Source organism: Odontomachus brunneus, unplaced genomic scaffold, assembly GCF_010583005.1.
Source record: "Odontomachus brunneus isolate Ranch 3 - 2012 unplaced genomic scaffold, Obru_v1 Obru_scaffold_005, whole genome shotgun sequence".
NCBI lineage: Eukaryota > Metazoa > Arthropoda > Insecta > Hymenoptera > Formicidae > Odontomachus > Odontomachus brunneus.
Window position 1 is genome coordinate 4501286 of NW_022639455.1, and position 11370 is coordinate 4512655.

At 38.5% G+C, this 11370-nt stretch overlaps 2 protein-coding genes across 2 annotated transcripts; both read right to left on the reverse strand.

The window, feature by feature from the left end:
* Nucleotides 1-237: 237 nt before the first annotated feature.
* LOC116849733 (trypsin-4-like) lies at nucleotides 238-6811 on the reverse strand. The gene is made up of 7 exons (XM_032827177.1): nucleotides 5827-6811; nucleotides 5698-5750; nucleotides 5424-5512; nucleotides 3666-3804; nucleotides 3454-3570; nucleotides 2887-3033; nucleotides 238-1124 (listed from the first exon to the last, which is right to left on the reverse strand). Exons 1-7 carry the CDS (start codon nucleotides 5870-5872, stop codon nucleotides 969-971), a joined length of 747 nt encoding a protein of 248 aa, XP_032683068.1. The 5' UTR covers nucleotides 5873-6811; the 3' UTR covers nucleotides 238-968.
* Nucleotides 6812-6966: 155 nt separating this feature from the next.
* On the reverse strand, nucleotides 6967-10928 carry LOC116849729 (trypsin-4-like). The gene is made up of 5 exons (XM_032827162.1): nucleotides 10873-10928; nucleotides 10293-10461; nucleotides 8826-8961; nucleotides 8516-8623; nucleotides 6967-7939 (listed from the first exon to the last, which is right to left on the reverse strand). Exons 1-5 carry the CDS (start codon nucleotides 10916-10918, stop codon nucleotides 7640-7642), a joined length of 759 nt encoding a protein of 252 aa, XP_032683053.1. The 5' UTR covers nucleotides 10919-10928; the 3' UTR covers nucleotides 6967-7639.
* Nucleotides 10929-11370: the final 442 nt, after the last annotated feature.

The following is an 11370-nucleotide window of genomic DNA, read 5'->3' on the forward strand; positions in this document are numbered from 1 at the left end:
TGAAATATCATATAATTTTAAGCTTTTCTCTTTAGCACTCAACATTGCAGTAATTATTTATAGGTAGGAACAAGGTAAAACAATAGCTCTCTCTCTTTCTCTCCTGTAGAACATTATAATATATCTCTTGTAGAATATTTTAATATATCTACGGAATTTTCAGGTTTAATTTGGAATGAAAATTTCGATTCGGGATAACGCGCGTAGGTAAATGAAAAACTTATGTGTTATTAAATCTTTAATGGTCGCTAAAAGGATTTTAAATGCCGCTCGTTAATTCCACACAATCAGGCTCGCACGGACGCAAATGAACTGCTGGGTACAAATTTGTATAAACTTTTAATCCTTTCCATTAATTGGTGCGCGACGGAATATCGACGGTGAATTAATGATCAACCGCGGCGACGTGTCGCACGCCGGAAGTTTCGGTTTCGAAACGTGACAATTAAGCCACACTCCAAATCGGAAGTACGGCACATTCGATGCCAGTGTTAAAATTAAATGGTATGCTCGAGGTACTGTATTCATGACTTTATCAACGAGCGAGTACGCACGCGGCAGGTCGAAATAATTGATTGCTAGTCCGTTGTTGCTACGCTAAATCTTTATGAATATGCATCGAGTATTGACGAAATCACGTAATGTTTGAGTTCCAGTAGTCGCCTATTTGCGCTCAAGCGGCTATTTTCTGTGTCGTTCTCGGCCGGGCGAACATACAACGAGAACGCGGCACAATATCATGGATGCAAAACCGATGTTCTCCTTTAATCTAATTTTTAACTACGACAGTAAATCAAATACTGCTTTTAACAAAGATATTTCGTTAATGGAGATAAAGTAGCAGACAATTTTGCGTGTTCTCAACATATATTTACGTCAATCTGCAGAATTTGATTTGTTAATGTAGCACAATGTTCTAATTAGTGTAAAACTAATTGGAACCGATCATAATATTTACATGTGCTGTCTCACACGTAATTAATACCAGAGTTTGCAAAGATCCAAGGTAAGTAACTGCTGATACGAGTATACACTCCCGGATGTATCGTAGTTTCGCATCCTAATCCGTAGGATAGGACACCAATCAATATCTGCTCCGATACCAAAGGCGCACCTGGATCACCCTGTAGACAGTGATATCGCGATAATTTTGATTGCAAGAAGCTGTGCTATGAAACTGTTAAGAATCGACACGTTCAAAATTGAATTTTCGTACAAGTTTTGGTTATCATAAATATTTTTCATATAATCTTTATGTTCTTATTTGTTATCATAAATAAAAAACGATATTCAATCAATAAATGGTTAAAATTTTCTATAACTAACACCATCGGTAAATTAATAATCAAAATTAATCAATCGTCATGCATAAAATCACAAATAATTTTATGTGCTGATAAAATTAATTAATAAGCAATATGTAATTAGTTAAATCAATATTAGTCAAAATTTGATTAATAATTTATTTCATCGATCGCGGTAATTATTTGCGATTTTATATGTGACGATTAATTAATTTTAATGACTGATTTCCCGATTATTTTAGTCAAAGGAAGCATGTATTTTCAACATGTAAAAGCATTTATAATTCTGTGTAATAAATACTTTGCAAAAAAATCAATATTTTGTCAGTAAAGTTTTTAAATTTGGTGTTTTCTTAAACTGAAAAAATGTTATAAATAATTCGTTTACGAGTATTTGTGAGAGAAAATTGATTAAGTTTGATGATTGATTTGGTAATTATTTTAATCAAAGAGATTTTAAACCGATTAATGTCAAATATTGTATTCCTTTATCACGTTTTTGTTTCTCAAATTTCAGCAACGCGTCTTAAACTGAAAAAAATCTTACAAATAGTCTGTTTGCGAGTACTTGTGAGAGAGAATTGATTTATTTTGATGATTAGTTCGTCGATTATTTTATTAAAGAAAATTTTCATTGATTGATACACAACATTGTACTTAATGTTCCGATTTTTTTAGTTTCTTCTCAACAACGCGTTTTAGATAAGGAAAGATTTACAAATAGTTCGCTTACAAGTACTCGTAAGATCTTTGTCCACATTGCGTGAACACAATTCAGTTAGGAGAACGTTGTACCAAACTCTCTTATTCTGTAGCTCCGCGCTCTATGCTCACGTTGCGAAATAACGGGAATTTTTCTAACGGACGCGGGTCTTTTCGCGTCTCGCTCGCGGTGCTTCGGCATCGTGTGGAAATTGCGTTCTCGAGTCAAGTGGCGCATTGTTCACCGATCTGGTGCATCCGACACCTGAACCAGCCGCGTGTGTACTTGCGGAAAGACTATTGACTCCATCGACGTAATTGTACACTCGTGGCCGTGTACAATCGGAATTCGACCGAACTAGCGTGTACCGCTCTTAATTTACGCGCCTCGCATTTTCCACCGGCAACCCATTCTCGCGAGAGATTATTACGCGCGAGTTTCAACCTCGACCCGTGCATGCACGAAATACTTGAGATTACCTGAAAATCTCAATAATCATAATCGATCGCACCGTAACCACGGACAATCCGCCACTGAAACAATCGTTATCGTGATTCATCCCCGGTATTTTCGGTCAAATAAACGTATTAGCCTTCTCGGTAATTCTGCCGTCTTGTTTGGAGATGCTCCAACAGGCTAATTGCACCTGACATCCGAGCGCATGCATCCGGCTCAACGGCACGTAGACGATGCATGTAGACCATGCCACGCGTGCCGAGTGTCGTGACGACGAGATGCCTCCAACACCTCGGTACCGTCGGGCCTCCCGAGACGGTCGTCCGGGGTTGTCGCGGGTTTGTTCGCGCGAGCCCTCCACGGATCATCGCGCCCGCTCGAGTTGTGTCGCGTCCTCTACCTACAATCTCATGTTCCTCTCACCTGACACGTTTTCGCGCCGTGGCTCGCGTTACCGGCGCACAGCATCTCCTTAGACAACGGCTTGTACCTCGGCAGCATCTTGGCGCACGTATCGTGATTTACGATCGCCACAGCGGCCGCTGTGAGCACGGCTCCGGGCGGACGCTCCTGGAAATTTGGCACGGCTAGCACGTTTTTACGACACGTTTCTCGTTATTGTAATCTTGAAGCTCGAGAGCCGGCGCGGGACCGAGCGAACGTTTTGCGACAGTGTTTCGTAACGATTTACTTGGTACCGACGTGACTTTGAATAACGTCGCGCCCGGGCGCCAACCATCGCCGGCGGAGAGTCGCGGGAAGTTTGCATATCCGTGCTGCATTCGCTGTAAAAATCTCGTTCCTGACGTTGTTACGAAGCGAAACGTTTGTGCCAGTAGTGGTTCGTAGGAGAACGACCGACGAGTTATGCGCTCTCCAGGTGTCGTAGCACCTGGACGCCCGAACGATAAAGCGACGCTTTTCACGCCCCGAGTTTGTTCGACTGTGAAAATTTGAAAATAAACCGCGCGCGTGTTACTCGATATTTACCGGTGTTCGCTTCCAGCCAGTCACGACACACGCTGCTCCATCGCGGTCTACTTGACTTCCTTTCTCGGGCAGCCCGATTGGAAGCAACTTTTCTCCAAACTCTGCGGGAATTTTCAGCTACAAATTCGACAAATGCCGTTTGTGTTACATACATACGATAAAGCCGATCGAACGCGTTTGGGTCACTGTGTAACTTCCACGAACATACGCACCTTGATAAGCGCTATATCGTTGAAGTACACGTATTTGTCGAAATTTTGATGCACCACAACGTTGCTTATCTCCAATACGTCGCCACCGGTAGAAACGACCGATGTACGGACACGCACGGTGATCATCGGCAATCTTGCCCTGTGAAACACGAGAGAACGTATCAGCAGAACGCTTTATTCTAGTGAAATTGAAATTTAGAATTTAATCCTTTCAAGACGGACTGAATGGGTCAAATGTGTCTAAGCGATTTTAACTACATGAAATTTCCTGAAAACCTGTACACTCTGACCGGCGGGTCTCTAGTGGGAAAAAAGTTTGCGCAGAGGAGGCCTACAGATCAGAAGCCTGGTGGGACCGGTTAGTTTCTACTCATCTGCCAAGCTATTAAAGTCTCCGGTGGACACGAACGAACTATGAGTCCAGTTTTCATTGATGAAAAGTCAAAAAAGTTAAAAAAAGAAAACTATTTTTCTGGTTTTATTATGACTATGGTTCTATTATGAGTATTCATTTTTCTAGTAAAAATAAACATATTTTTAAATTTTGAATAATTGATGCTGTCATACAATTTTTTGCGTAAATTATTTATGAAAAATTATTTTTAAGATGTGAAATATGAAATGTTTTTCCTTGTACTTATAATGCTTATAAATGTCTATATTTGATAATATATTTAATATAAATAAAAAATATGCGAATTATTTTTTTCTTATTTCAATTATTTTTTTCTTATTTTCTTTCAATGTGTTATTTCTCCTATATTATATTCTGTTTTTATGCCTTCTAATATTTACTAGAGTGCTAAAAAATTTATAGTTTCGAAATTGGTCTTATAAAAAAATATTTTGGAAGTCATTTAGTACAAAGCTTATAGTCGAAGAAAGAAATTATGGAGTAATTGTCATTCAGAAAAAAATAATTATAATTTTGAATGACAATTATTCCGTAACTTTTTAATCCAACTATAGATTCTGTAGTAAAGAACTTCCGAAGTATTTCTTTTATAAGTCAAATTTTGAAAATCTATAAATTTTTTAGATATGCCATGCTAAAAAACAAGACAATTTCTCTTCATAAAATAATAATAAATATTCAAAATAAAAATAAATGTTCAAAATAAACTGTTACCTAATTTAATAATGTTGGCAGTTAATTTACATTTCAATGAATTTTTTTAGAATTTTCCGAGTACCTTAGTGTTATTTAATATAAGGCGTGGACACAATAGATTTATAAATCCGGTTTACGTTAACAGAAAACAATAGACTGGTTTGAGAGTTAGTCGCAAGATGTGTGGACATACGTAACAACGAGAAATAGGAAGCCAAGGGAAATTATTATTGTTGAGGGTAAAGTCGGTTTCAAATCCACGCGGGAATTCCAAGTCAAAATTTTAATTTTACTTTCAGCCTTACTATTCTATTCAACATCTATTTTGATACTTTGCAATCTCTTTTGATTCTATTCAACCTATCCGAGTCGAAATTCTGATCCTACTTTCAACTTCACTGTTTCATTCAATACTTATTTTGACGCTAAAGAAAGTAAAAAGGGAAATTTCAAACATCATCAGAGTCAAAGGAGAAGTAAATTGTATCATTAGAATTCAACCTACTATGTTAAGTTAATTTCTAATGTTGCATTGTAGAATTCAAAGTTTAATAGAGAGCTAAAATTCCAACTTAAAATCTCCCAACGAAATTAATACCGCGAACATTGCCGATATATTATTGTGTACTTTTCGCAGCGGCACATACCTAAAAACGCAGGATGCCACGGTTATAATCCAGGATTCATGTATGAATGCGCCGCTGCAAGCGTGTTGTTCTGCTATTTGGATCGATACCTGTATTGAAATAACGAATTCTATCTGAAATCCGATTTATTCGAAAATAATAGCGGCTTACAGTCACCGTACTGCACTGACTACCGATTAAAGCCACATGTGAATAGCGTGCAGTTTTATTTGTCGGCATGATGTTACGCGTAGTATATGAAAAAAAGAAGGAAAAAGTTATTAATTTCTCTCACGTGGTACGGGTAATCCGCGATGTCCACATATTGCTGCTTTTCGGTATTAATGACTGTAATCACAATTTATGTAAAACAATTCGATCTGGAAAAGCGCGAATACGTGTAGAAATGCATGTTTCGACTCACTGTGTACTAACAGAGCACAGAGTAACAGGATAAATTTTTTCGACATTCTTTCGCACTCGTGCGATCCGCCACGACTAATGGTTCTCGCTGAGATTACTCGGATTGAGTCGCAAAACTCTTCACAGGCTAGTGAGTAATCTACTTTTTTCGACGATAAATCCTCAGTGTCTCGTTATCCATGTCCGTGATCGCGTGGAGAGCGTTATCGCGAGTATATGAAAGAACACCGCGCGATTGATTTGGAGATCGTCTCTCGTCCAGTTGAAGAAATAATAGTTCGCCCAGATAATGCTTGTACAGTGTCGAGCTGTGCGGTTTACCGAACCATAAAATATGTGAGCGATATCCTATCGGCCGGTAATGGTAAAATCGTGTCAAGATGATATTAATAACTAATTAAATATCCGAGGCGCAATTTCGTTGTGTGTGAAGCGTCTTTTATAACGTATAGCGTTTTCATCTTTAGGACGCGTTGTTTAATCAAAGACTTCGAGCTTATTGGAATGTACTAAAATACTTGTAATATCGACGCTCATTTTATTTACTTCACGTTTATGTATAAATATATACGTAGCATTACTTGCTAATCCTAAATTTATTCCGATCCAATGTCTATTTTCTGATGCTGATGAGGATTATTGTAACGATTCTAAGAGGTAGTTTGTCCTTATTCCCGCAAGTAAAGCTACTTAAAGGCATGTCTTACTAAAATGATCTAATAATCTTATTTGCGCGTCTGCTATGTAGCAAATATAAATTCGTGAAATATATAAAATACGTCAAATAAAATACTTTCAGAAACCTCAGAAGTGCTAAAAAAGTATGAAATAATATTCTCAATTTTTCTACGAACCTACAATTCTATAATATTCCTATAATATTCCTCGAATATTCTAACAATATTAGAAGTTGATGCAAAAATACTGCCTGTAAGTCGATGTCTTTTTTATTATTTTCACCTCTCTACAGTTATATAGTCAGTAACTTAATTTATCTTCCTCGCGTCGATTTTTAATATCGTTAGAATATCAGAATAATATTGCAGTTACACAGAAATATTGAGTCGAAATTATTTCATATTTTTGGGATATTTTGAGATTTTTGAAGACGACTTATTTATATTAAAAGTCTCTTATCTCGTATTTTTCAATTATTTATTGAAAGCTTTTTTTATGTTGGTTAAAAATAAAAATTTCACCTCGTATTTCTGGATGTTTTCGGATTTTTTATAAACTAATGGAATTATCTAATTTTCTGGTCACTTATGCATAAATTCGGATAATGACACTGATCTAAGAATCACGTAGATAACATTGAGTAAGCTATAAAAAGTTTCATCTTAATAATCTTTATTCTGAATTCTATCTTATCGATAAAAGTGCTTCTAAATAGCCCAATCACAAAAGACTAATGAGTCACATTTAAGGTGTGTTCGGGCAGCTCGCTATTAGCGCTACCGTGTCATTTTATCCTTAAGTATATTTAAGGAGCGATAAAGATAGAAGAACGCGGTAGCGTTGATAACGTGCTCCCCGAACGCACCCATAGAAACACTTTTGCCGATAAAAAGGGGTTCAAAATACGGACCAATATCTATAACGGTTCTTTAGCTGAGAGAACATACGAACGAACATAGATACACAAACTGAGAATGTACTTTCTCCGGAGTTGATTAAAATTGTCGAAACTGTTTGCAGTGTCTTCGCCAGCAGTATCATATTCGCCATCAATTTCCTATTGAATATTCACATATGATTTTCTACGCTCGCGAGAATTGGAGTTGCGCTAACAATGGGTGAGCAATTGTCAACGGTTAAATACCGCTGATCAATTTTATCCATGGACGAACGGCCGCGACGTTGGTGTAAACGCCGGGATAATCCGGTCTAGCGCATCCGTATCCCCAGGATACAATTCCATAGAGGGTGTTATTGGCGCTGAGAGGCCCGCCCGAATCGCCTTGGCACGCATCCTTGCCGCCCTTTTGCAAGTAACCCGCGCAGATCATTCTGTCGGTGATGTTGCGGACGAACCAGTATTTGAGTTTACAAGTATTTCTGTCTACGATTGGGAGCGATACTCCCATTAACACCGGTGACGTCCATCCACCCGGCTGAAATAGAAAATCAATTAACTGTAAGTGGACTCTTTGTGCGATACGACGCGAATATTGCGATCCGAAATAATTAACGTGAGGATGTGTCGGAAAGATCGCGGAGTTCATATTATTACCTATGACGCATATAACGTTTAATTAATACGATTAATTATCTTGCTCTTAAAATCAGACATCGGCACCCAGAAATGGCGGAATTGATAACAATTGTCGGATAATAAGGTTACTATTAGGGGAGAATAAGCAGCGAAAGTTGTGCATTTGTCTCGCGGTTCGGAACGGCAAGCCCGCGGTCGAAGTAATTTAATAATGTCACCGTAATATAATACGCAATACCTTTGATATACCCGCAACGCGATTTAGTATTATAGCGCGGGGATATTGATTTTTTGACTGCACACACCGCAACAAGCGAACGTGGCGATCGAGACGGGTCTCGATTTTCGACGCGGTATACCGCTCCCGCGAAATCCTCGAATCACGCGAGCGACTGTGGCAAATTCGCAGTTGTTGTTTAGCTCCACCTGTTTTCTAACCACATTCTCATAATGAATCTGTTCGCCGTAAACTCACCATTATCGCACCCCATCCAGTAATGTTCACCATGATGCCGCTCTCAAGTTCCTTTTCCGCCAGCTTTACTGGCTGCATGTTACTGTTAAATCTGACTTCGTCATCGAGCTGAAATGAAATTTCCAGAGCGTGCGAGAGCTACCGATGTTGTTATTGTCAGCTGGTGCAAGCCGTTAGCGAATGGAGAAAGGTAGAGAAGGAAGGAGGGGAGAGGGAGAGAGAGAGAGCAAGAGAGAGAGAGAGCAAAAGAGAGAGAGAGAGAGAGAGAGAGAGAGAGAGAGAGAGAGAGAGAGAATTAGGTAGTACATACTTCGAGGAGGGCAATATCGTAGTCGATCGTCATAGGATTGTAACCTGGGTGTCGAACAATCCTTTTAACTTTATAATAGGAGCCCTCGTATTTGTCGTTATTTCCAGCATTCAGTCTGTAAAAGTTAGCCGGCGCTCTGCAACGGAACGGAGAACGTGAGCGCGTATAAACTCCGATATGAAAATACCGGTGATAACCGCGCGCTGAGCGAGCCGCGCTATGACAATATCGACAGAACGTTTACGGGCAGATGTGCGACCGCACTCGCAATCGCAATGCGGATGATCGCGCAAACGTGCCTACAATTCTCTAACGTGCATCGTTATAACGCGACAATTGCGTTGACGACGAACTTGAGGCGATACTGGGACTCGCGAGTAATCAAGGATCGTATTTCTCGGCTGACGATAAAAGCGAGATCGTTCGTGGATTTCATCTGGCAACGGATTTTCGTGTTTCTTCAAGGATTTTACGTTATACACAGAAAAAAGAGATCCCACTGCTGCAATTAATCACGGTTTACTGATAATGTTCTTGTTGCTGTGATTAAAAATTTGCTGTATCAGTTTCATAGCTAAATATATGCTTACAGGTGCACACAAATAAATATCATCCTACTACTAAAAAAAGCGATTATTTAGTTAATTTTCCTTCTTTTAAGCAATAGTTATCTCAAAGAATAAGAATTCTTTTTATAATAATATTAAAATATACCCACCAACACATTTTAGAAAAGCTCATTATTATTTACTCAAAAGAAGAATTTATTCTTTTTACAAGAATATTATAAAACTTTGTCAAAGAAAAAGCTAGTCCGACTTTATTTAGTTTTTAGTTTTTGTAATAAACAAACTAGAATTTTTGTTTTTGTTTAATATTCTTGATTAAAATACTAAACTTAACTGAGATTTAAATTATTATTTCTTGAATAAAGTTTATGATGAATTTATGATAGATTTGTGGACATATAAATTTAAGAAATACTTTAAACAAATAACGTTTGTTTGAGTGTTATATGCGTTTTTTTATGTGCAGATATATAGATATGCAGATATTCTCTTAAGTATGTTATAAAATGATATCCATATGTTGTAAAGAGATTTAGCTATCATGCATAGATTCTTGCTAACTTTGTTTTCCTTGTACTTCTTTATATTCATTATGTTTGATCGCTTAAATGTCAAGAATGATTATATGAATGCTGCGATTTTATTTAAGGTTTGGCGAGGCTTGGCGAGGAAGGACACCAAATTACAATTGAAAGACGTTTCAGAGATAAGAGCGACAGTTATTATCCCGTAGGTTTCTTGAAGGTTTCGAGATTTCGGCTTAAATTGAGATAATCCGAGACGCTCTTAATTAAACGGGTCTCGAAATATACGTGGTTGGCCTCGCACGTGGGATTTGGCGCAAGGTATGAGGCGATGGTCATGATAAGGTGCGTCGAAGAGAGAAAGAAATACATACGTTACGCAATGAGCCGCAGTGACAACCCAGTTCTTACTGATGATGGAGGCGCCGCAAATATGAAAAATTTGCTGGACGCTCATTTGATAAGGATGTTGGCTTATGTCAACTGTCATGCCTCCCACAATCCGAGGATCAAAAAGAGAATCCACCCGCTCCACGAAGGATGCTGTGATATTAAATCTGATGGTAGAATTTGTCTCCGGCCGCTTCAGCAAAAAAGTTGGCCCCAGATTGCGGCGGATTCGTAAATCACGCGAGGATTCGGTTGACTTTATTACGCGCAGCGCTCTGTAGCCTTTTAAACTTTCCTCTTTAAAATGGGTCGCGTTAAGGATAATAAAAAGTACGGCTGAAAAAGTTCCGTCTGGTAAGTTGTACCGATTCTGCCGCGTGTATCGCGCGCCGTTATTCATCGTGAAACTGAACGTCAGTTAAATTTCGTTTGTTCAAGTGATGCACGAGCGAGAAGTCGGTTTACAGAGATACAAATTGTTTGTTAAATGAGTTTGCAAACGTACCGCCCGCGACCGGAGCGTGTTATTGTAATAGATAACTACTATCGATCTCTTTTACTCACCGAAACATCCGGCAAGGAGGAGGCCAGGAACGAAGCTTTGCAACATCTCACTAGTATATAGAGATTGAGTACACTCACCGGCTTTTATACCGGAGTCGTGTTTCTCAGATCTTGCGAAAAATTCTTATCTCGCGACGACGCAACGCAGCTTGTTCGATATTACCGAGTAATGCACGGAAGTTTTGTTGCGAAGGAATGTCATGTAGAGGAATGAGGAAACTATTTTTATCGTAATATCGTAAGATATCGTAATACCGAAACATTACGATATATTCAAGACATTTTAACTCTTTGTAGTCGAAATATAGAATATAGGATATAGGATCGGGAATAGGATATAGGATTGGGGATGAGAGTCGAATTACGATCGTGGCGTATCAATACAATCATAGTTTACATGAGAAAATAATGCATGATAGAACAGAGCTCAGCACGCGTTGCATATTTCGGTTAATTTTTTACTTGTCCGCCTATTATCTCATCACCCCGCCCTCACGA

What these genes read in the sequence shown, in the direction of transcription:
- LOC116849729 (XM_032827162.1), bottom strand. Translation starts at nt 10,918, where the DNA reads ATGTTGCAAAGCTTCGTTCCTGGCCTCCTCCTTGCCGGATGTTTCG. An exon ending in ACTGCGGCTCATTGCGTAAC is followed by an intron (nt 8,962 to 10,292) that starts GTATGTATTTCT and finishes GTTCCGTTGCAG; the next exon opens with AGCGCCGGCTAACTTTTACA. An exon ending in ACGATATTGCCCTCCTCGAA is followed by an intron (nt 8,624 to 8,825) that starts GTATGTACTACC and finishes ATTTCATTTCAG; the next exon opens with CTCGATGACGAAGTCAGATT.
- LOC116849733 (XM_032827177.1), bottom strand. Translation starts at nt 5,872, where the DNA reads ATGTCGAAAAAATTTATCCTGTTACTCTGTGCTCTGTTAGTACACA. An exon ending in ACGATATAGCGCTTATCAAG is followed by an intron (nt 3,571 to 3,665) that starts GTGCGTATGTTC and finishes TCGAATTTGTAG; the next exon opens with CTGAAAATTCCCGCAGAGTT. An exon ending in CTGGCTGGAAGCGAACACCG is followed by an intron (nt 3,034 to 3,453) that starts GTAAATATCGAG and finishes CCAAATTTCCAG; the next exon opens with GAGCGTCCGCCCGGAGCCGT.